The 21306-nt window shown below is 39.1% G+C and overlaps 1 protein-coding gene across 1 annotated transcript in view; it reads left to right on the forward strand.

Annotated features, from left to right (window-relative positions):
• The window catches only part of NRXN3 (neurexin 3), a 965840-nt gene that overhangs the window by 39927 nt on the left and 904607 nt on the right, over positions 1 to 21306 (forward strand). Inside the window, exons 3-4 of the mRNA XM_009993910.1 lie at positions 2767 to 2796; positions 5017 to 5028. Coding sequence (XP_009992212.1) covers positions 2767 to 2796; positions 5017 to 5028 — 42 coding nt within the window. The remainder of the gene's footprint in view (positions 1 to 2766; positions 2797 to 5016; positions 5029 to 21306) is intronic.

Below are 21306 nucleotides of genomic sequence, written 5' to 3' on the forward strand. Positions count from 1 at the left end.
GACTAATTTGGGGCCTTTGTTATACATGCTGCAAATGTCACAGATTTTAGATCTCAATGGTTTAAGGTTTTGGTTGTTAATGACATTTTGTTGGGGATAAATACACTCATTTCACTTCTAATTTAAATTTAAAGGGAGAAAAATTTTCAGATGAGAAAAGCTGATATGTTATTTCATTAAATATCTAATAATGAGTCTAGAATTCTGTTTGTGTTATCTTTATTAAGCTAAGGATCTGTGTAAATGGACAACTTAAGAGAGAATATTTTTTTTTCTGCTATATCTCCCAGTCTACATTCCTTTCTCTTCCTGTTATAAAAAGAAAAAAGTAGCATTTGTTGTGGGGGCGTTATTTTTCATTAATCTCCCTACTTCCATTGTTCAGGTGGGACTAGAAGATCAAGAGTTACATTCAGTACTTACAGCTGCTGTTGTTTTTCAAATTTGTCAAAGAATGGAAAGAGTCAGAATATTTCTTAGGGAGACTTTCTTTTTCAGGCATTTGAACCAAGGCCAAACCAGGGGCCAGATGGTGGGTACACTTCAGAGGTGTGCTCACTCCTGCACTGCAGGAGAAGAGCTTTCTGGGCTGCCCCTGACAGAGAGGGCACACAACATTGGCCCTCTGGGGATGAGGATAAAAGGGGTGTTGACATTCCTGACATTTTGAGATTTTTATAGCTCTTTTGTGACTGGTGAAGAGAGAAGGGGTCTTCTTGTGATATGATTCAGAGTGTTTAGTGCAGATTTGTGCTTTGAATACTCTCTGGAGGTTTCATGTTGTCAGTATCCCTCTTCCCAAGTGGACAAGGCCCCTTCCATCCCCAGCAGCTGTTGGTGCTGTGCCTCCTACAAGGGCTGAGTGCTTGAGATCCTTATCTTTGCTCTGGGTCTGATGTCCCCTCCCTGTTTGGCCAGCTTCAGCTGCATGTCATAGTTTCACCTTCTTGTCCTTTCTCCTTTTTCACCGTTGTTACTGGATCACTGCTTTGTAGGTCCCAACAATTATACTTTTGTCTCGCCTTTTACAGTGCCTTTTAGAGTGACTTTCAAATGCCCATTTGGACAGACCTAAAATTTACTTATCAAGAATGATGGGGTCAGTGGCCATAAATAGAGACACAAGTTCAACACACACTGCTAGCAGAGCAAAACGATTCAGTGAAATTATATATTGTAATTTAAACCAGAAATATGTCCTACAGTTTCAAGTCTGTTATGTTTATTTATAGCTAAAAAGCCTAAAAAAGTCTAAACCTCTGTCATGTTTCTGATTATTTTTCTAAATCCACAATAATCTTCACGAACATTAAGATATTTGCATTCCTCAGACTGTACAATTATTAATCTCCTTATCTGGCTTGGAGTTCTCTGTGGATGAACATATTCCTGGGATGATCTGGATTTTAGATTTCTCCAGCAGACACAAAGGAGAAATATAAAAGAGAGAGAAATAAACACATTCAAACTCAGCATGCTGCTTGTTGAAAATCATCATTCTAATAAATTAATTTGACCTCTCAGTCTCTGTGAAATTAAAAAAGCCACCCTGTTTGAGTAATAAGCCAAAACAGTCTTGGGGGGAGGGGTGCGTGTGTGTGTGTGTGTACATCAAAGTCCCTGCTGTACTAAGTGCTATGAGAGGCAGGATAGAAGGAATCAGACTAAGGGAAGAAGGTCAGGGAATCAAGTACAAAAGGTGTCACTCGTTGCTTGATTGGGTAGGACTCGATTTTAGCTTATGTTAGTTCTGAGTTATCATGTGTCACAATATTAACTAATGGGTCAATTGGTGCCTGATGGATCGGGCAATATACAATAGTATCTAAAAGATATTTGTATGAATAGTATTGTACAGTAAATGTATTTGACAGTTGTGGCTAGAAATGGATTTTAATTGAAATAAACAAGGTTTATGCCAGAAAGAGTTGCAGCCCAAGTGACCACCACAGCCCCGTCTACAGAGCTGACAGTGATTGACAGCTGAGGGTAGCTGTGCTGCTTCCTGGCTTTATATTGAATTATGAAAACAGAGTAGTGTTAGCTGTAGAGCCATAATGTAACACACTGCCCTGGGTAGTCTCATCTTCAGTTCTTCCCAGAAAGGAAAAGGAGTAGTATCAAAAATAGGTTACAGGTAATTTTTTTAGTCCTTGTGAGGTCCGTTGTACTGGTGTCTGATTAGTAAGTGTGAACAGCATTGACTGACTTGTAAAAATACATGCTGAAGCCACCATGTTGAAGAATGAGGATAGCTTTGTGTGTGTAAGTATGAACTTAGCCCAGATGTTTCATCTGAAGTAGATGTGGTGGGCTCATGACCTCCCTTTCACTGACCACTACAGCCTCGCATTTTAAATCTTGAGCTGAGAAGTCATGTCTGTAGCTGTCCAGAGCAGCAAGGGTTCCCCACGGAGACCAATTGCAGACCTTGGCTTTCCTAGCCCTTTTAGCCGTACTGGTGTGTTGCGCCTCTGAAGTCACTCCCCAGACTGTATGCTGAACCTCAAATACAGTTCTGCAAGTGCCACCAGTTTTTTTTCTATCTGTCACAGATGCTTTCTGCTCAGTGTGGAAAGCAGTATCTGCATTTGTGTGTGCCCTGTGTGCTACACCCATACTTGGTCTAGTTCAAGTATGCAAGCTTCAGTCCTGGGAGGTATTGGACTGCAACCAGTATGCATGGATATTGCTTCTTCTTTTTCTGTTTTGTTCTTTTTTTTCTTACTTCCTCACTTTCTCTCTCCCTCTCTCTCTCTTTCAAAGGACTCTCACACCTGATGATGGCTGAACAAGGTAAGTCCTTGACTTTCTCTTTTTTTTCAGTGACTGATCATGAAAGAGCTTTGACCCTGCTGCTTTTCTGAGCTGTCCTTTGCATGAGAAGAGCAACTAAAGCTACTTGGGTGCCAGTGAAGCCATTTACATTTTTGCCTGTGTCCTGTGAGCCATGGCTACTTGTCAGCCTGGGACTCAGTTGCTCAGTAGGGAGTATGAAATTATTCCATGGACAGTAAAGACATATGCTTCCTCCTTCTATGCAGCCCACCAACTGTTTTATATTACAGTTTTTTTTCTTGTTGTGCCAGCTGTAATGATTCCCGCTTCTGCCTGGTAAATGTAGACCTCAGTGTTGGTCTGTATTTTTAAGAGTGCAATTATTACAAAAAATATGTTAATAGCCCTCATGGCATGATCCTAACTCATTATGAATCCTGAGCATAATTGCATATAGTGGCCTGTAAGTCCAGTGTCTGCAATTTAAAATCTTCAAATATGCACAGAGAAAAATGGTTTAGAAAAAGTACAAGGCTAACCCCAGTTTGGGCTACAAATGGGATCTAGGCCTGTATCAGAGTTCACATTTTAATATCTCAGCCTGGATTGTGTTCCAGATCTAATGCCTGTGACAGGATGAGATCATTAGTCCCATTTTGCACTATGGGGGTGTGGAGCATAGAGCTGATGAGGAGAGGTGAGGGGAAGTATGATTGTTTTCCTTGGACAGTGTCAGTGTCTTGCTGACACAGGGATGAGTTAGCAGTGCTGGTGATCCATTCTAGTCTTGTGAATGCAGAAAAGAAATGGCTGAAGAGTTAATGTGAGGTGTGTGCACATGATGCACTAGGAAGACCAACTGTTTGTCTATGGGGAGAAAATGTGAGTTTTGACTCTGAAGACTGCTGAGGTTTTTTTTTAATAAAAGAGACATAGTTTCTATGTATCTTAGTGAATTGTAGAGAGGAATAGGACATAATCAGTTTTTATTCTGTAGATCAAGGCAGATGTCTGCTCAGAGGTCATGAAAGCTTAGAAAACAATCAGAAGTGAAGTTGGGGCTCACTCTTCAGTTTCTGTACTGCTTGGCATCCCTGTGTGGTGGGAAAGGTAGAAAAACAGAGCTCTCTATGAGTGCATGTGAAGACCATGTTATTTGACATGTGGAGCATCTGGCTAAGCTCTAGGAAGCACTGAGCTCTGAGCTCCTTCCCTATCCCCACTTACGGTTCAGCTGGACTCATGGCTTTGAAGTTGAGCATCCAGCAGACAGGTCCCTTCAGCATATCCTAGTTGCTCAGGATGTAGCTGGGTACAGCAAGCCATTGGCAGAGGAAGGATTATGTCATGTTGGGAGCGACCAGGACAGTGAACTTTCATGGCCACTTTCAGTCTCAATAACATTGAACATGTCTTTGTAGCAATCTGTGGTTTAGCACTGGATTATATAAACAGATGTAGTTGGTAATTTAAATTACAAGTTGTAACCCAGCTGGCTCATGAAGACTTGCATGACCAATTCAGGCTTATATGATTGTCATCAGCCCTTTCTATACTCCCTTGCCTGGCAAAAAAAATGTGAAAACTCTTGGCTTCTGGCAACTTTAACAACCCTTATTTATCCGTGACACATCAGGGAACAGTGGCTTCTCTTTTCTTGCCAACCAACTCACAGATATTCCCTTTTGATAAATATTTACTCTCTATAAAAATATGATGGATATAAAATATGTAAATGTATATGTGTAAGTAAATATGCAATGTCAACATTCTATACAAATACATTAGCTCTGGTAGGTGAAATATGTTTAGCAAATATATTACCAAGAGATTTATTTTTTTCTGTCCTACTCTGTTGTTTCCCTTGCTATTCTGAATTTGACGTGGAATGAGGCATATCTCTGGCATGCTATTGCATGAGGGGTTTGCATTTCTCAGTAAAAGATCAAATTAATGCCAAAGGGCTTAACCAGGCAGTTGCTGGGTGTACTGTCAGTTGTTTAAGCCTTGCTTTGTGCTTTAATTGTGGTGTGTCTCTTATTTTTCCTTTGACATTGTATTTTGTTGGGTTTGGCTTCTACAAAAATACGGTCTTTTTCTTGTTCTTATAAGTATGGCCGGTGACATGGTTTACTGTTTGTTTTTTTTTATGCCTCCTTCTCTTCTCTGTTGCCTACTCCATGATGGACACCCATCTTGTTCCTCCTCTTAACTGGACTCACACCTTCCTGTCTGTAGGTAGAAGTAAAGGTAGAGACTGCATTCTTTCTAAGACTTCATTGCTTGTAAAGTGTTTGTTTGTCAATGGACAATTTCTATTTTTATAAATGTGCTTCATATTGAAACTTAATGCCTTTACTTTAAAAATTTTCTTTTGTTGAATTATGGAAGAAAGATTTATTAAGATTAATGCTTTGAGACCTTAACAGGTGTTATTTTCTCCTGTTCACAGTAAGTACTGTGTGGTGTCAGGCTCTCTCTAGCTGGTGACACTGGGGTGCAAAGTGACCACCAGTTCAGGTGAAAACAGAGCCAGAAGCCAGTGAGCTGGTATTGCCAACTCTCTTGCACTGGAGCAATGCCACTGCTGGGAATTTTGGCACTTGGTGGAAGCAGGACTTGGGCTTTTCCAGTATCCTCCAAAGATGGAAGTCTCTTGAGCTCTCATTTCTTCCCCAAGCTCTGCTTTCCGTTCTCTCTGTGAGTGAAAAGGTCATTTTCAACGAGAAACTGAGTTGCAAAAAGCTGCAGAGAAAACAGAAATGATCAGCATTGCTAAAAGATAGGTCCGTTCCCTTTGCAACTCAGTACACCACAGGGCATGGAAGGCTGCTCTGGGGCTCCAGCTTGCTCTTCGGCAGTTCGTACCTATCTTTAGCATGCAGAGGGCAGTATCCATCCCTAATTAAAACTGTGAAAAAGGCAAAATGCTGCAAACCTGTTCTGAGTCTCAAGTTGGACTGGAGCAAAGGGTGAAGATTAATTGATAAATTTAAAAACACTGCTTAAGGAAAATCCATTTCTTTGTCCTATTTTCCAATGGAATAGAGAGATCAAAAGGTTTTATTGTGCTGAAGCTCACTCCGTTTCAACAAATACATTGCTGAAGGATCTAATGCATTTATCAGCATGCTTTTAACACATTGAAGGATATTGGGTGTGTCCATGCCAATAAGACATTGGGGGATGAAATGACTAGTTGTACTACTATAAGTCCGAGAGGATATGAGAGCTCAGAGGGTTTATTCATAGTAACTTTCCTTTGAGGCACAAAGCAGTCTCTGCACAGTAATCACTCCTGTAATACCTGAATTCTGGGGAGTGAAATGGCATCTTAAACACCTTCTCTTTTTAGGATTCCTCTTTCTGATAGCCTGCCTTCTTCTGTCAAGTTTGTATTGTTGGATTCTCTGTGATGCAGTGCATCATATAATGCATATTATTTATTTCTGTTTTGAGCTTGAAAAAATATTCCAATAATTAATTACATAGCTTTTCTATTCTATCCAAAGTTAGGCAGTGGAGGATAACACATAAGCTGTACTCTGAGCTATCTTCTTAGCAAGAGGTGAACATCAGAATATAATACTCGCATATATACACTGTAAAAAACGCAAGAACCTAAAGCTCTAAGCACACCATACAAAATGTTACTGTTCCTCAACACAGCTGCCAATAATTCAGTTAGCTGATATATGGCTCAATATGATTTAAGGGTCAGTGTAGATCAGGGTGAGTCTTGCATGGCTTGATGTTAGCTCATAGTGCTCCCTTCTTTTCTTGGGTGGCATTTGTGCTGCAGATCAGTCTGTGCAGGACTAAACTGAAAGTGCTTTCTGAAGCAAAACTGCCAGTTAAGCCTGTAGGAATGAGGATTATAATATATAGTCTACAATTAATATTTAATTAGTGTCATTGGGTGAAAATATTGTTTCACTTCCCAGCTGTGTGTAGTTTTTAGCTCTAGTTATAGCAAGTCGCTTCATCAGAGAACCATAACTCTGCATGAAAAATGGTATTACCTTCAGTGGGCTCCAGCAGTGTAATTTTGAACCCACACGTGGCCTTTAGCTCACAGAGGAGGACCTAACAGGTGCCTGGATAGTTCTTATTTTTTGGCATCCTTATAGTTTTCAATAAAAACTTGCAGCCACTCTGTCTCATGCCACATAAATAGCCAAAGGATAGGATGTATTTGATTTCATAACATCTCTTCACAATGTGTAGCAGTCTGTGATCTTGCATTCATGATTTCAAACCAGGCTTTCATTAGTTGCTGCTTCTGTAGTAAATAGGCTTCTTCTGCATCTCTCCTTTTTAAAAAGTTAAGGAGACTTTTAAAAAAATAATTTCCTGGAAGGCTGAAGAAGATGAAGTGTAGGTGTCCTAGAGTAATGGCTGCAGTAGCTGAGATACAAATTTTAACCTGAACTGAGTATATATGCATTGTTTGCGTTTTTATTCAACGTATGGAACTGGTCAAGGAGATGAGGTAAATGTATGATGTAAGGAGGACTTTTATTTAGTTTGGCATGGATTGCTGAATACAACTCATCTGGAGAAGAAGTGACGAAGGACAATTATGTTGAGTCTATTTCCCTGACACTCCCCCACAAGTAAATTATACCAAAAAGGGTATCCTACTCTAATTTGCTATTGAACTGGAGTTAATGTGTAGTCATGTTCTTCCATAGAATTTGTTTTTCTGACATCCTTTGGTAAGAAAATGATAATTTGCTACTGTTCACCATTTAAAAATATATATAGTGGGTTTTGGTTTATTGTCATTTTTGGTTTGGATCTGGCTTCTGTTGAGGTTTGTGCCTCCAGAGGAAATTGACTGTATTCTTGGTAGGACTCTGCTGTTTTTGGGGGATGAAGTCCTGTGTCTTCTTGAAGGCAATAACAACACATTCAATTCAATGGGCCAAGGTTCACCCAAACAATGGAAAGTCCCAAATGTCTTTTTGACACAAAGAATGGCACAGTGGGGTGTGGCTGCTTACTTGGTGTGCACAGGACATCTCCATAGTGCCCGTGCAGTCTGCAGACTGGTGCTTCTTCTCTAAAGCACTGGGCTTCTTGCCTCCATCAGCATCTGTGCTAAGGATGAAAAACTAGCTGCACAGCTGCACACTTATTTTCAACACAAAGCAAGTTTTTTCTCCATTCTCAGAGAGAAATGAAAGAGTACTCACATATTTCATGGGTGGAACATTTTTTAATGCACATTGTGAAGACCAAAGGTTAGTGTGTAACCTTTGCCTACACAGGCAAATTCTCTGTGTAATTCTCAGCATTGGAAGACCAGATTATCTCCCTTGGTCCTAACTGCTCTTCACCCAAGTAGGTCTTTTAAATCTTGTAATGTTCAGCATTGCTCTCAGTGAGCAGTGTGAGGTTGTTATTTCTTTGAATTGTTCAATAGTATTGACCAGGAGTTAATGGCACAGAAAAATCGAGATAGCATTTGTGGACTCGGATAGAAGGAAATAACTGGACCTTACTGATCTGGAAAATGATTTTGAGTTCTTCTTCAGCAGTAATACCATTAGGATTTCAGAATAATGTGAGTAAGTCTATCTGAGTGGCCAAGACTTTATGCAAATGTTGGAGTGAAACATCAGAAACATATTAAATATTTTGTGCGCTATAAATATCTAATTATACAAGGTGAAAAGCAACACTACATTCATCTTGTCAGCCTTAGCAGTGGCTTGTAAGCTCTACTTTACCCTTTAAATTATCTTAATACTTAGGTTTTAAATGTGAATATTTTATGGTTTTGGTTTCTGCACTCACAGTCCATGCCTTGATACTTTAAAAATGTGTGGTATTTGATTTGTTTTGCTTTTGATGCGAAGAAAATTCCTGTATTATTATAAAGATGGCAAATTTCAGTTTTAACTTTCCTCATAATGACTGTTTAAAAAAGAAAGACTTTTATTTTATGTTTCTCAAATACCTAATCTGTAAAACCTCTTTGATATATTAAAGGTCCCTTGAATTTAGAGGCGGTTGTTCTGGAATATTTTTAGTAAGGGAATTTTTGCTGCTGGTTTAATATTTTATTTAGGGAAGAAACACTTATTTTATGGTAATTCTTATAAGTCTAATGAGAAACGCTTGACAGTTGATCAATTTCAAATGTAAGAGATTGAGGGACATTTCTACAAAGCATTGATCCGGTTTCTTTGTATTTCAGAGGTGATGATATTTTCCAAACTTTAGTAAATGAAGTCACTTAGATGTTGAGTACCAGCTCACACAAAGGAATAGATGTCTTATAAACATTATTTTTACACCTCTTTGCACTATATTTATGAAGGCAGACAAAGAAGACATTAAATATGTTTCTTTTAAATTACTTTCTGTTTGTGCATATGAGCATGTGTTTATAAATAATGTGTATGCATAAAATATTTAACAACGTGTTAAGTATTTTGTAGATTTTAGGTAATTAATTTTTTCTTACATGCTTTCTTTCTGCCTCATTTTAAAACTCTGTCTTTCTAACATGTGAATAAACAACTGATTCTTCATTGGTTTTAATTTCTATTAAAAAGAATAATTCCAGTGAGAATTAAAGGTCTTGTGGTCATGTTGTGTGTAAACATGAGCTAAAATATTGGATTTTTATGCTGTATTCTTCTGGTTTTTTTTCTGTAGTCTTCTGTTTTCAGTGAGGCTCAGGTTTCACTCTGCCCAAAGAGAATATTTAATTGATATAATTGAAAGGTTTTTGTTTTTGTTTTTCCCTTCCTCTGTTTTCTTCTTTCAAGGCATTCAGTGGTGTGTAGAGATGCAGAGGTAGCAAAACAGGCCATATGCTTTGTAAAAGGCAGACTAATAGCACTTTTGATGGATGTCTGATTTTTAAAGTGCTGTATCTTTCATTAAAATTTACATGAAAAGTAAGGGCAAGCACAGTGACATGAAAGCTAATGCAAGTTGCACATTTTGACATAATCACAATCACAAGAAACTGGAGATCCCAGATGGCAGCTTGGCCTTTGCCATCCTTTTAATAAGCTACTAACTGCTAATTATTGCACTCTTATGGGCAAGTTAATTTACTGTTGACTCTTAAAGAGACATTGTGCCTTTTCCTGGCATTTAGGTTTTTCAGTTCGGGTTTGGGAGTGTGTTTTCCCTGAAGATTGGACTCTTTCCAATGGACAGTAACAAAGAGGCAAAGAAGCAGAGAAGGGAAATGGAACACAATTAGCAATGTTTTATTTGATAATGGCAGAATATAGGGCTGTGGGTTTTCCTAGGGCATGGGTTTAGAGCTGAAAGGAACACCAGCATGTATATTAGATCCAGGATTTAGGTTTTGTATTTAAATGCAAGCCCTTAGTGCAGAGTTAGTATTTTGATTAAAAATAAAGAGAATGTCTTTCCTTTGAATAACTGAAGCTTGAGATGCTGAAAATGAGATAAACTAGAAATAGAAAACCAAAATTATATGTTCATTTCTATTGCCAGAGGTGATTTGAAGACAAAATTTTAACTCACAATCCTGAAAGCTGAAGTGTCCACTGTATTTTTGGGAAAATTCTTCATTTTAATGTTACTTACCTGATTTTTGTAATACAGAGAAGGAGTCTTGCCTGCAAAAGCATACAATTTTTTAAAGACGCCTTTTTCTTCTTCCAGTTGAAAGGGACTGTGAGGGTAATGAGACCAATCAGGGGGAAGTTTTGATCTAAGAACCTATTTAGGAATGGAGGAACAGCTGCAGTTTAAATCGACCCTAATTCTCACAGTTGATGCTGTTTTGTGAATGCATGATTCTCTGTGATAACATTTGGGAGGAGTCATGGTGGGTAATAGCTTATTTCCAGGGCTTTATGGTAATGCAGGAAAGTGGTGATAATGCCATCAGGATCTGAAATAGACCCTGTCACACACATCAGAGACCCCTGCAAAAATAGAAAATCTAGAGCAAAAGAGGAGTTTCCTGTTTTAAGGCTCATTGTGGCCTTTTGTGGACTAGAGTGATAACATTATGGTACTGAACACTTTAGAAAATTTGTGCTGTGTAAGCTGGATCTTTTGCATTAAGAGTAAGCGCTTAGAAACAGCAGCCTTATTTGCAGTGCTATACCAGATAGTAAATATTTTGACAAATTAGTGGATAACATGCCTTATGAATGGCTGTAAACGTATTACTGTGAAGAAGGTCATGCTTTCTCAAATTGTCCAGTATAACTCATGCAGTATCCTCTGTGTCAGTTATGAAGTAATCTCTAATGTTGTCTGATTTCCTGCACATGTGTATTCTGGTTTTTTTATTCTGATTTTGGCCATGTGCCATTGTCAGTTGCTGATCTTCCTGTGACACCCACCACTGTTCATTTATTTGGCCGTAGTCACCTGTTTCATGGAGCTAGATTTCTTTTTCCTGCTGGCTTTCATTTCCATGTTTGTTTCAAGAACCTTGAAAGTTCTAAGGTCACAAATCCAAATAGGGATCAATACTGACAGGTTATGAAATAAGGGAAGATAATAGAAAATGCAACTACAGAGAGCAAGAAATCAGGTGTGAATCCAGCACCCACAGATTGTAGCATATTCCTTTGTTTTTTAAGCTTTTTTGTTTTGAAATTTTGGAGGATGACTTATCCTGCAAGTTGCTGTGCTCAAGTTACTGTGGTCCCTAAACAGCTGGTGAAGCCCATAGAAATTAAAGATGTTTTGCACCAGGGAATGTGTTGTGTACCTACCCTCAAGGACAAAGTCTCCCGAATCTGTTTTATCAGGATTTTCTGTGAAATGTTGATCTCGTATTCAAATAGGCTTTATATACCAAGAAGTTTGATGTAATGGTATTAAGAACCATAGTCTTCACTGCACTTCAAGGATTTAATGATGTTACAACTGATACTGAAATGAAGGAAATGTACTGATGTAAAAGAAATAGTGCAGGGAATAATCTGGTTTTGAGACTGTTCCAGTGCTAACCAGCACTCATTCTCACTAAATTATGTCCTTAGTTGTCCCCTGGTTAAAGAAAAAACTGCAAAGCATTTTGTAGAAATGGTCCTTCAGCAGCACTGCTTTGTGGTACTCTGAGAATTTGTGTACACAGTTGTCATCATTAAAAAAGTCAGTAGCATTTGCCAAGCAGTACCACACTGTGGTGCCTTAGATATCGCTTTCTTTCCTACGGTAGAGCAAGAAGATTGTATGTAGTATATGTAGGTAAGTGTTTACAATTTGATTCTGTCAATTGCATGCATTTTAATCGAGCTTTTATCCCAAATCCCAATTTGATTTGGGAGCTGCCTATGGGTCAGATTATTTCTAAAGCAAAACACAGTTCCTTTTAATTGACAAAATTCTTTTTATTTAAAACTAAAAAAAACACATTTCAGTGTTTGTTCTAAAATCATACAGTCTCTGTGATTGTTAGTTGTTAGTGGTGGTAACAAAAATGTATAATTCAAATGTCAAATAATTGTATTTTAAAAGGAGCTGTGGTCTCATTAGATACGGTGGAATTGTATTAAGCCAGTGTTATAAAGCACACACCTTTATTCCACCTAATTACTGGTATATTAATAATAACTAGGTTGATGATGAATGTACTGATCACCAGCTGGGATTAGACAATTCCATTTGCTTATGTAAAGAGTTAGTTGCTATGAGCCTTGAAATATTAAAACTTGGCTAGAATAAATATCACAGAACCTTTGTGTTTTACATGTGTATTCAGCTGCCAGCTCCCTGAGCAATGGTCCACCTGGTAATGTTGGTAATCAAACTGTGAACAGTTATTTTCCAGCCCTGTGAATGTTGATAAAAGGATCTTGCATAGCTGTTGGCTTGTCCTGCGAGGGGAGAGCACATTGCTGCATCGCAGCGTGGGGATTACAGGCTCTAGCTGAGCTCTGCATTAAGGATGTTACAAGCTTTTATAAAACCCAGGGCAGCACCCAGCATCACTGCGGATTTGCATTTCCCAGCCCTGACAGAGGGCACACATGTTTTGGGCACCAGTGCCTGGCAGGACTGGCCAACTCCATCATCCAAAAAATACATTTATCTGACCATTTTCTACTCCCCATATTTATTTTGGATAGTCTTACTCCACAGACAGTCTCAATGAAGTCTGTGGGCATGTGGGGCAAGCTGCTCTATACATCTGTTTTTAGCCTTCAGTTGACCAATTATTATTATTTTTTTCCTTAGGATTTGTTCAGTCCCTAAATACCCATTGATTTATTTTTCCTCTGTTGCTAAAGTGCTGAAAAGACTTAGTTTTATTATTTGTTTCCTGGAATACTGTCATAAAGAACTCTTCCTGGAATTGATCATCTGCAGTTTGAACAGAATATGATTTTTGTCACAATGTGACAGGCCATTTATGCCAGACTGTTGAAAAATTCTTTTCCTAAAGTTGGAAAAATGAGAATGTACAGATCACAAGGGTCTCTCTGAAAATGACTTGCTACACTTAAGGTACTCAATTCCCGGCTTGGCTTTTTGATTTCTCAGTCAATTTTATATTGCTAGATACCATACTGAAGACATCATTAGTAATTTTTCTTTGCTACATTCTTGTACTTTATTTGTTCTATCTATTGACTCCATCTTTATAACAGATGTATTTTAAGAGAAATCTGTGGACACTTAATATCCTGCTGTGCTGCACTATATGTCCATAATTGAATGAATATATTACGTGGTACATGTGCTTATTGTATTGCCAGCCAGAAGTACTTTTTTCTGTTAGTGCCTGTTCCCTTTGAATTTGCAAATACTGATTTTTTTTTATCATACTTTTTTTTAATTATTATTATTTTTTTACCTTTGGTGGGAGGGAAGAGAAGAGTGGAGAGATAATGTCTGATTTTCTTCCTTTTTGTCTCCTGTGGTAATTCTGTTTTCACCAGTGTAGTTTTCTTACTAATTTTCTCCTTCAGGTGTTTGTTGTCAATCTGCTGGGTTAAACTTTGTGCTATTCCATCAGCCAACTTTGGTAAATGTTGATCAGTGCATGAAATCAGTTCTTAAATTGTTGCAAAATTGCCTTCCTTCAGACTGTTTTGATCACAAGGGCTTTCAAGTGTCAAAGTCATTTGGAGAACTAGATAGAGAAAATGCATGAGCACTAAGCTTTTTCTAGGATAGAATAAATAAATGTATTTTCTACTGTGTGCTCTACTTTGGAGAGTGATTTGTTAAAAGGGGAAAAAAAAGAAAGGCAATGATATTCAATATTTACAAGAGTGATTTAGTTGTGTAATCTTGTGCTATGCATCCGTGTTTAATAGTGAAATCAGCTACTGCTGAAGTAAATGCCATTAAACTGGTAGTGCTGTGAAGGTCACTGCCTATTCAATGTCAAAACAATTTATAGAGAATAATCATTTTTGTTGGCTTTCCCGTGTTCCAGCCTCACTCCTTTTTGTCTCCTTTTCCAAAAATAACAGAAAAGAAATTTATTTCAGGAATCACTTTCTGACTCTTCTCCCATTTGACGGGTTCAGGGACTTGAAACCTCTTTGCAAGTTTTTTTACTGATGTCCTCTGTGGAAAGACATGGATTCCCTTCTTTCTGGTCTTGAGCTCATTACAGCTCTATTTGCTGGGATTTCCACTTGGCCATTTCTCAGCAGTTCGTTTTAAGAGATGCTGAATTATGACCTCTGCTCTTATGAGGGGTTGTTTTTCTCTCCTGTGCTGTTTCTGCCTGAAATTCTCCTGAAAAATATTTTTTTGTGTGGTTTGTTTGTCATCAGCAGAGTACATGTAGCACGTTGACATCCCACCAGCCTCCTGTCCTGGTAAGTGTCTTATAAGTGCTTGGAGTACATTCCTAAATAGCAACATGCTTAATGGAGAGGCCTCAGAAGTGAGAGGTGTGTTCTTTGCTCTGCATCTGGCTTTCCCTGTGAATTGTCAGGGCCTTTTGTCCTCTGTGGCAGTGGAGTGGGGACAAAAGCCCTTCACCACTGTACAAGGAGGCTACTGCATTGATGTTTACAGACTGTCCCGAAAACAATTCACAGTAAGTAGAAAGCATTATCATTCAGCTTCACATCCATCCAGGAGGAAGGTTAATTATTTGTTTTCCCTGTTTTACAGTTGAATAAGCAGAAGCACAGTGAGATGGAGAGAGCTAGAGAACAGGCAATCAATGCCAGAGTTCCCTTGTCTAGTCCTGTTTCTGTAGGCACCAATAAACCACCAAATAACTTACTTGTTCTACCAAGGACTGTCCCAATTAGGTTCCACTTGCTAAAGCAATTCTCTAAGAAGATTAAAACTGTATTTATCTATTAATAAACATGTACATGGTGGTAGAAATAGCAATCATATTTTACAAAGGGAACAATATATATTATCTGTGACAAAAATCTACAGGATGAAAAAACTCATAATGCAGAGATGCCCTAAGTGTACTGTGTAAGGAGTTTGCTGGGGAAGTACATGAGCAAATGGAGACAATGCAGGTTTCTCCTTGAAGACATGATTTTTAAGGACAAGTGGAAAAGAAAGAGGCTACTTAAATAGTCAAGGAATGGATTATTTTTTATTTTTTTTTGTTATGAAGAAGACAAATGTCTGTACAGCATCAGCAGTGGAAAAAGGATGCAAATGGAATGAATGAAAAGGAAACGGAAGAGTAGTAGAAACATGTAGTCTCATCTGATGTGGTCCTCTGGACAGAATGAGGTAGGAAGATAACCCTACACATTTATTTATTTTTTTTCCCCTGAATATTAGGCAGCTAGCTATTACTACAGGTAGCTTATTTTGGTGTTTGATTTTTGTGGTATCTCATCCCAATATGCACACAGGACAAGGCAAAAGCCTTCATTTACTGACATAGCTTTTCATGGCCTTCTCCTCCAGCCCCACTGATGGACCTTTTATCTGTTGTGAAAGAGGCCAGTTCAGCAGGGTGTCTGGAATGGATGTGTATGTGCATGGTTAATTCAGACCTTGTGATTTCCTTTAGTCTGTTATGTTAAGTTCTTTGTGTCTTTTTATGCAAGTCTACAATTAGTACTGAGTTCTTCCCAGAATGCTGGCAATTATCTCACAAGTGGAAGGATTAAGAAAGAGCAGTGAGAATTACACTGGGATTAAATAAGACTGCCTTTGGAGTGTGTTTGTGGATGCGTTTTGTTTTTGTGGTTTTTTTTTTTTTGTGAGCAAAGAGAAAGAAGAGAGAAGCCAGCTCAGCCTTCAGGTCTCTCTAGGGAAGAAAGTGTTACCCTTGAATATGGGAAAGTAGCATCTCAGCTTCGGAGGAGATCATGCTGAGAAATGAAAGGTAATATTAAGGCACAAGACTGAGAGTCCTCAGTTCAGTTCATGGTTGATCTGGTTATGCTTCAGCCTGTTCTGATTGCCTACAGTGAACCTCAGCTTGTCTGTGTGTGAAACGAACAGTGATAACTTTCCTGTCTTGTTTTGCATGAAACTGAATTAATTGCTCTCTAAGTGTGCTAGGTTTTTGGGTAGTAAGTACAAAAGAAGGCAGAGTATTCTTCTGATGCCCCATGCTGTGGTCACACATCCAGCAGTGATGTTAGATGTTGTTAGTGGTGGGTTATTTCTGTCCCTCTATTATCTCTCTGTCTGTGTAATAAGAGAGGTAGACACAGTGCTGATAGAAACCAGGGACTTAGCGCCCTTTTAGGATGAGAAGAGGGACTGCTCTGAGGGACTGCTCCATGGGACTGTCAGGCCATGTATCCCAGACTCTGAAGGAGCAACACAGCTTGCAGACTGGACCATGCTGCACCTTGCCTACAAAATGGCCTGGAGACTGGCTGGTACTTGTAGAGTGCCTGGCAGACGTTGCTGCTGATAGGAGCCTGGATTTTGGGCTGTAGGCATGAGCCTACAGGCTTCTCCCCTACCTTGGTGGCATCACTGCAAAGAAAGAGCTTAAAGTACACCTCTCCTGTTGTAATTTCTAGTGTGTGAGACCTAGAAGTCCACAAGGTATTGTTGTGTTGTATAGAATGCCAACGAAATAAGTAAAATTAGCCAAGCCTAGGCAGTGGGATCATCAGTCTTTTGTTCTATGAAGCTGTCAAACCTTTCTGGATTTGTCTAACACTTGTGGTGAATTGTGTGTATATCTTAACTATATTATCAATAATACAACCATCATAACATAACCTCTAGTCCTTGCCTGCTTTTGTTTCTTCTGGTCCTGCATATTAAGCTTAGGAGAAGCAGCAGCTGTGGCAGCTTTTCAACAGTTACATTCTGTGTATAGCTCAATTCTAGTCCTTCCAGGAATTAACTTCCAAACTGTTTCTCAAAAGCTTTATCAGCCTCTAATAAAATAATGAAAGCACTGTTAAGAATAATGAATCTGTAACTATACAGAGTAACAGAATCATGGGCAATCATCAGCGGCATTTAATAAACAAAACTCATAGAAGACATTTGATTACTTTTGGACAGAGTTACAAAATTAATGGATGAAAGGAAGACTGTGGTTGTGATATATCTAGACTTCAATGTGTTATTTGACAAAAAGACCTATATAATCTACTTGAAAAAACCCTCCACAACAATTAAAATTTGGCTGTAACATGAAGAGTTTTAAAGAATAAATTAGCGATATACAATGCAACAACATAAACTGGGAAGGCCAGACAAATTGGAAGTTACTTATTTCTGTCTAGTGCTTTTCTCAATGATCACAAAGAAGGGAAGAAATGACATTAATGAAATATGTAGCTTTGACTAGAATGAGAAGAATTGCAATCATAAGTGTTGGTAGAAAACAGCGTAAATGTCGCCCAAGTGCCATGACATCCTTCATAAAACAGTAGGTGGATAATTCATCTGTAAAGAGATCTCATAAGCTGCACCTAGACAAAACTGTTAAGGGACTTAAATACTGTAAGGTGGATATATGTCAAACAATTTGTAAGGATTTTGAAACAGCTTGATGATTAAGATGGCTTGAATATGAGGGAACACTGGAAGACCTAGTATGTACATCTGAACTTAATGCTTAGGAAGTGGCAAGACATTCAATGAAAGATGTGTCCAAGCACATACAGGATGTAAAAGCACAGAAGAAAAAAGCATTATCCTGGTGATGTCTCAGAAGAATTCTCTAGATGAGGTGCCACTCAGTCATACAAATGTATTCTAGGTCCAGTATCAAGAGGGAACATATTAACAATGAGCTTTAGCTTATATAAAACTTGAGCTTTAGCAAATAGCATTAGCTTATAGAGTACTTTACCAAGTGAAAAGATGGTAGCCACTAAGTTTTGACAATTATTTTCAAAATAAACCAAATGAAGTTCCCATTCTTATGAACCAGTCTTTTTCCTCCACACCTGGTGGGCATGAGATGGCAACACAGAAGAGGATAATGTAAGTATTTTTCCTTCTTCAAAGCTCAAATGTACCATAATCTAACATAAGAAGGAGCTGTTGGAGTGAATTTGGAGAGCCACAAAAATGGTCAGAGGGCTGGAGCACCTCTCCTATATGAAGACAGGCTGAGAGAGTTGGGGTTGTTGGGCCTGGAGAAGAGAAAGCTCCAAGGAGACCTTATAGCAGCCTTCCAGTACCTGAAGGAGCCTACAGGAAAGCTGGGGAGGGACTTTTTATAAGGGCTATTAGTGATAGGAAGAGAGGGAAAGGTTTCAAACTGGAAGAAGGTAGATTTAAATTAGATAGAAAGAAAAAATACTTCACTGTGATGGTGGTGAGACACAGGAACATGTTGCTTAGGGAAGCTGTGGATGCCCCATCTCTGAAAATGGACAGGGCTTTGAGCATCCTGGTCTAGTGGGAGTTGTCCCTAACCATGGCAGGATGGCTGGAACTAGGTTATCTTTAAGGTCCCTTCCCACTCAAACCATTCTATTGATTCTATGAGAATATAGATATGTAGATATCCTTCATTTTCCAGAGGGTCTTTGTCTGCTCCACACTGACTCTTAATTGATATCTGTATCTCTGAGGGAGCAATAATTTGTTGTTGTATCGGCTAGCAATATAAAAATAGTCCACCAAATGCAAACAAAATGTTTTCGTAAAGCAAACTGGATAGCTTGCCTTAACTACATTAGTGCTAATGCACTACCAGGTCTCTTTTTTCTTTATCCATGTGTTTATTTTGTTCTTCAGTCTCCTCTTCTCTTCTAGCTTAATTACCCTCCCCAGACTAGAGACTGCTGCTGCCTTTTGGCTTCATTACCAGCTTTCATTTTCATTAAGAACCTTGCACTAATGGACTGTTATAAAACACAGTCATCACTGGCAGGTGTTGCCAAATGACTCTCAGCATGATGGCATTTCTGTGCAATGGAGCAAACAGTCTGGACACTGGGTTTGTGGAGCGTCCAAGGGCTTGGGATAGAAGGTAAAGAGAGAGAGGTTTGGCTGATCAGTACAGAGAAGCCCTCAAATGTTCACATGAACAATGATAGAAAAAGGACACTATGAGCAGTGAGCTTGTTCTGAGACCTCCAATAATGTCAGCACCTGCTCAGGTTGCAAATATCACAGAATAGATTCCCAAACAGCTCTGTAGTAGTGGTGGAGCCCATATCACAAAATACTAATCCTTACAGCCTTCCAGTAGAGAAGGGAAGGAAAATCTGAATACCATCTCCTTGACTGAGTGAAGTCATCTATGAAAATAAACTTGGTGCCTCATGTCATCTAACATTAGTAATGGGAATGCATATTTCTGCTGCATAGGTATTGGTCATAGTTGCCTTTGTGTGCCCTCTGAACCATTTAGTGATGTTGGAATAAATAGTCATCAGGAAAGAGCAAGAACTGCCTGTATCGTCCTTCAAGGAGCTGATTGTCCCAGTCAAAATAACTAGAGGTATGTCCTAGAAGAAATAGTCAGATTTTGACTCTGAAGGGGAGAATAAGAGTGTTTCAGCACTGATGAACTCTAATAAAGAGTCATTATTTTGTCTTGATCTAAAGTCCCTTAACTTCTGTTACTGTCTTCCAAAAGACTATAAAAGGTTCCCAGTTGTGCAACAAAGCAGGTACTGAGCAGGGGAACATGATGGCTCCACTAGCAGATAAGCAAATGGTCCATTTTGGATGTTCTTTTCTGGCTTCTTTTGGCTTTGATTGTGCTTGCATTTGTCCTTTTCTTTCTTACCAAATGCAAGTTTCATGTCGGTTAAGTAATCTATCTGTGCTTTAACAGAGAGTGACACTATGGTGTCAACTTCTCGAGAAGAAATTACTTTCTTTTATCTGTTCATTTTTGTTCTTTCTCAAGGCTGTGCCCCCCTGCAGCAAAAAGTCTTCGCAGATGGACTGATCTCACAGAGTAGATTGATCTGACTGGCTGCAGGAGATGCATTTTGGCTGACTTTAAGAAGGTGTGCTTTCATATAATTCTTGACCTTTTAGCAATCCATGGACCTCTTCTGACAAAGAATGGCTTTTCACAGGTCAGTGCAGTTCGTCTGCAGCTGTTAGTGGAAGAGAGTAGTGTTCATGTTGACATGCAATACATCACCAAGTCCACCAGTTCTTCCTTAAGCAGAACTTCTAATGATTGTGTGACAGATGGGATTTTTCTTACTGCTTACTATGTCACATAATTCTCAAGCCTTCAAGGCATGAGCTCAGAGAAGACCTTTCAGAATGAGGGAAAATGAGCCTCACTGGGTGGTGTGGAGCGAGAGGACCTTCTGGAGTGTAGAAGATGAATCGAGTAGACAGGGTCTCTGCAGTGCAATGTGGCCGTAGGAGAACAGGGGCAGGAGTAAGCTAAGTAAGGGTCTTTACTTTTTATTTTTGCCCTCGTAAAACTATAACTGGCTTAGCTCTGTGTATAAAGCACTTCTGGCCCTGCTCACTGCATGCACAAAAGTTGGCTGATCTACCTTTAAGCTCTGATCACATCAGAATCCTGTAGCAATTTGAAAGAGACTTTTGGAGTGAGTACAGTGTGTGCATGCTGGTTGTGATCACCTGAGTGCCATCCTTATGGGTGAGAATATTTGATCACAGGCTCTGCTGGGCTTCTGTGACTCTTGCTCTCTGCAGTACTAAGTAATGTTAGAAATTTTCTGGTCACCTAAGCTCCCCTGTGAACATACTGCTGCTGGACTTCCCTTCTGGTTTTAACCCTGTGTAATAATTTTCTAGGCTGAAGTGGTGTCACGATCCGTGACCTATTATATCTCCTTATTGGAGTGTATTAACTTATCAGGATTTGCTGAGAGATCCACACGTGGGTATCGCCTCACACAGAGGATACAGGAACTTATGTCCCGACTTTTTTGAGTGAATAACTCGCTCAGTGCTTACTATATTTCTAACAACAGTAAGGTTTATTGTGGGGAAAACAAAGCAATTTGGGGCAGGAGGTTCAAAAGGAGTGGTTATAACACATTAAACATATATGGGTACACCTTAGTTACACATCTTATCCACGTGAGGGAAGCAGAGGGGAGGGATTTGCCCGAATGGCTGGATTATATTTTCCCCTATAAGCTGGGGTAGCCGGAATTGTCTCACCACACGGCAGTGCAGGTAGGATGA

Source organism: Chaetura pelagica, unplaced genomic scaffold (genome assembly GCF_000747805.2).
Source record: "Chaetura pelagica isolate M959 unplaced genomic scaffold, ChaPel_1.0 scaffold11, whole genome shotgun sequence".
Taxonomy (NCBI): Eukaryota; Metazoa; Chordata; class Aves; order Apodiformes; family Apodidae; genus Chaetura; species Chaetura pelagica.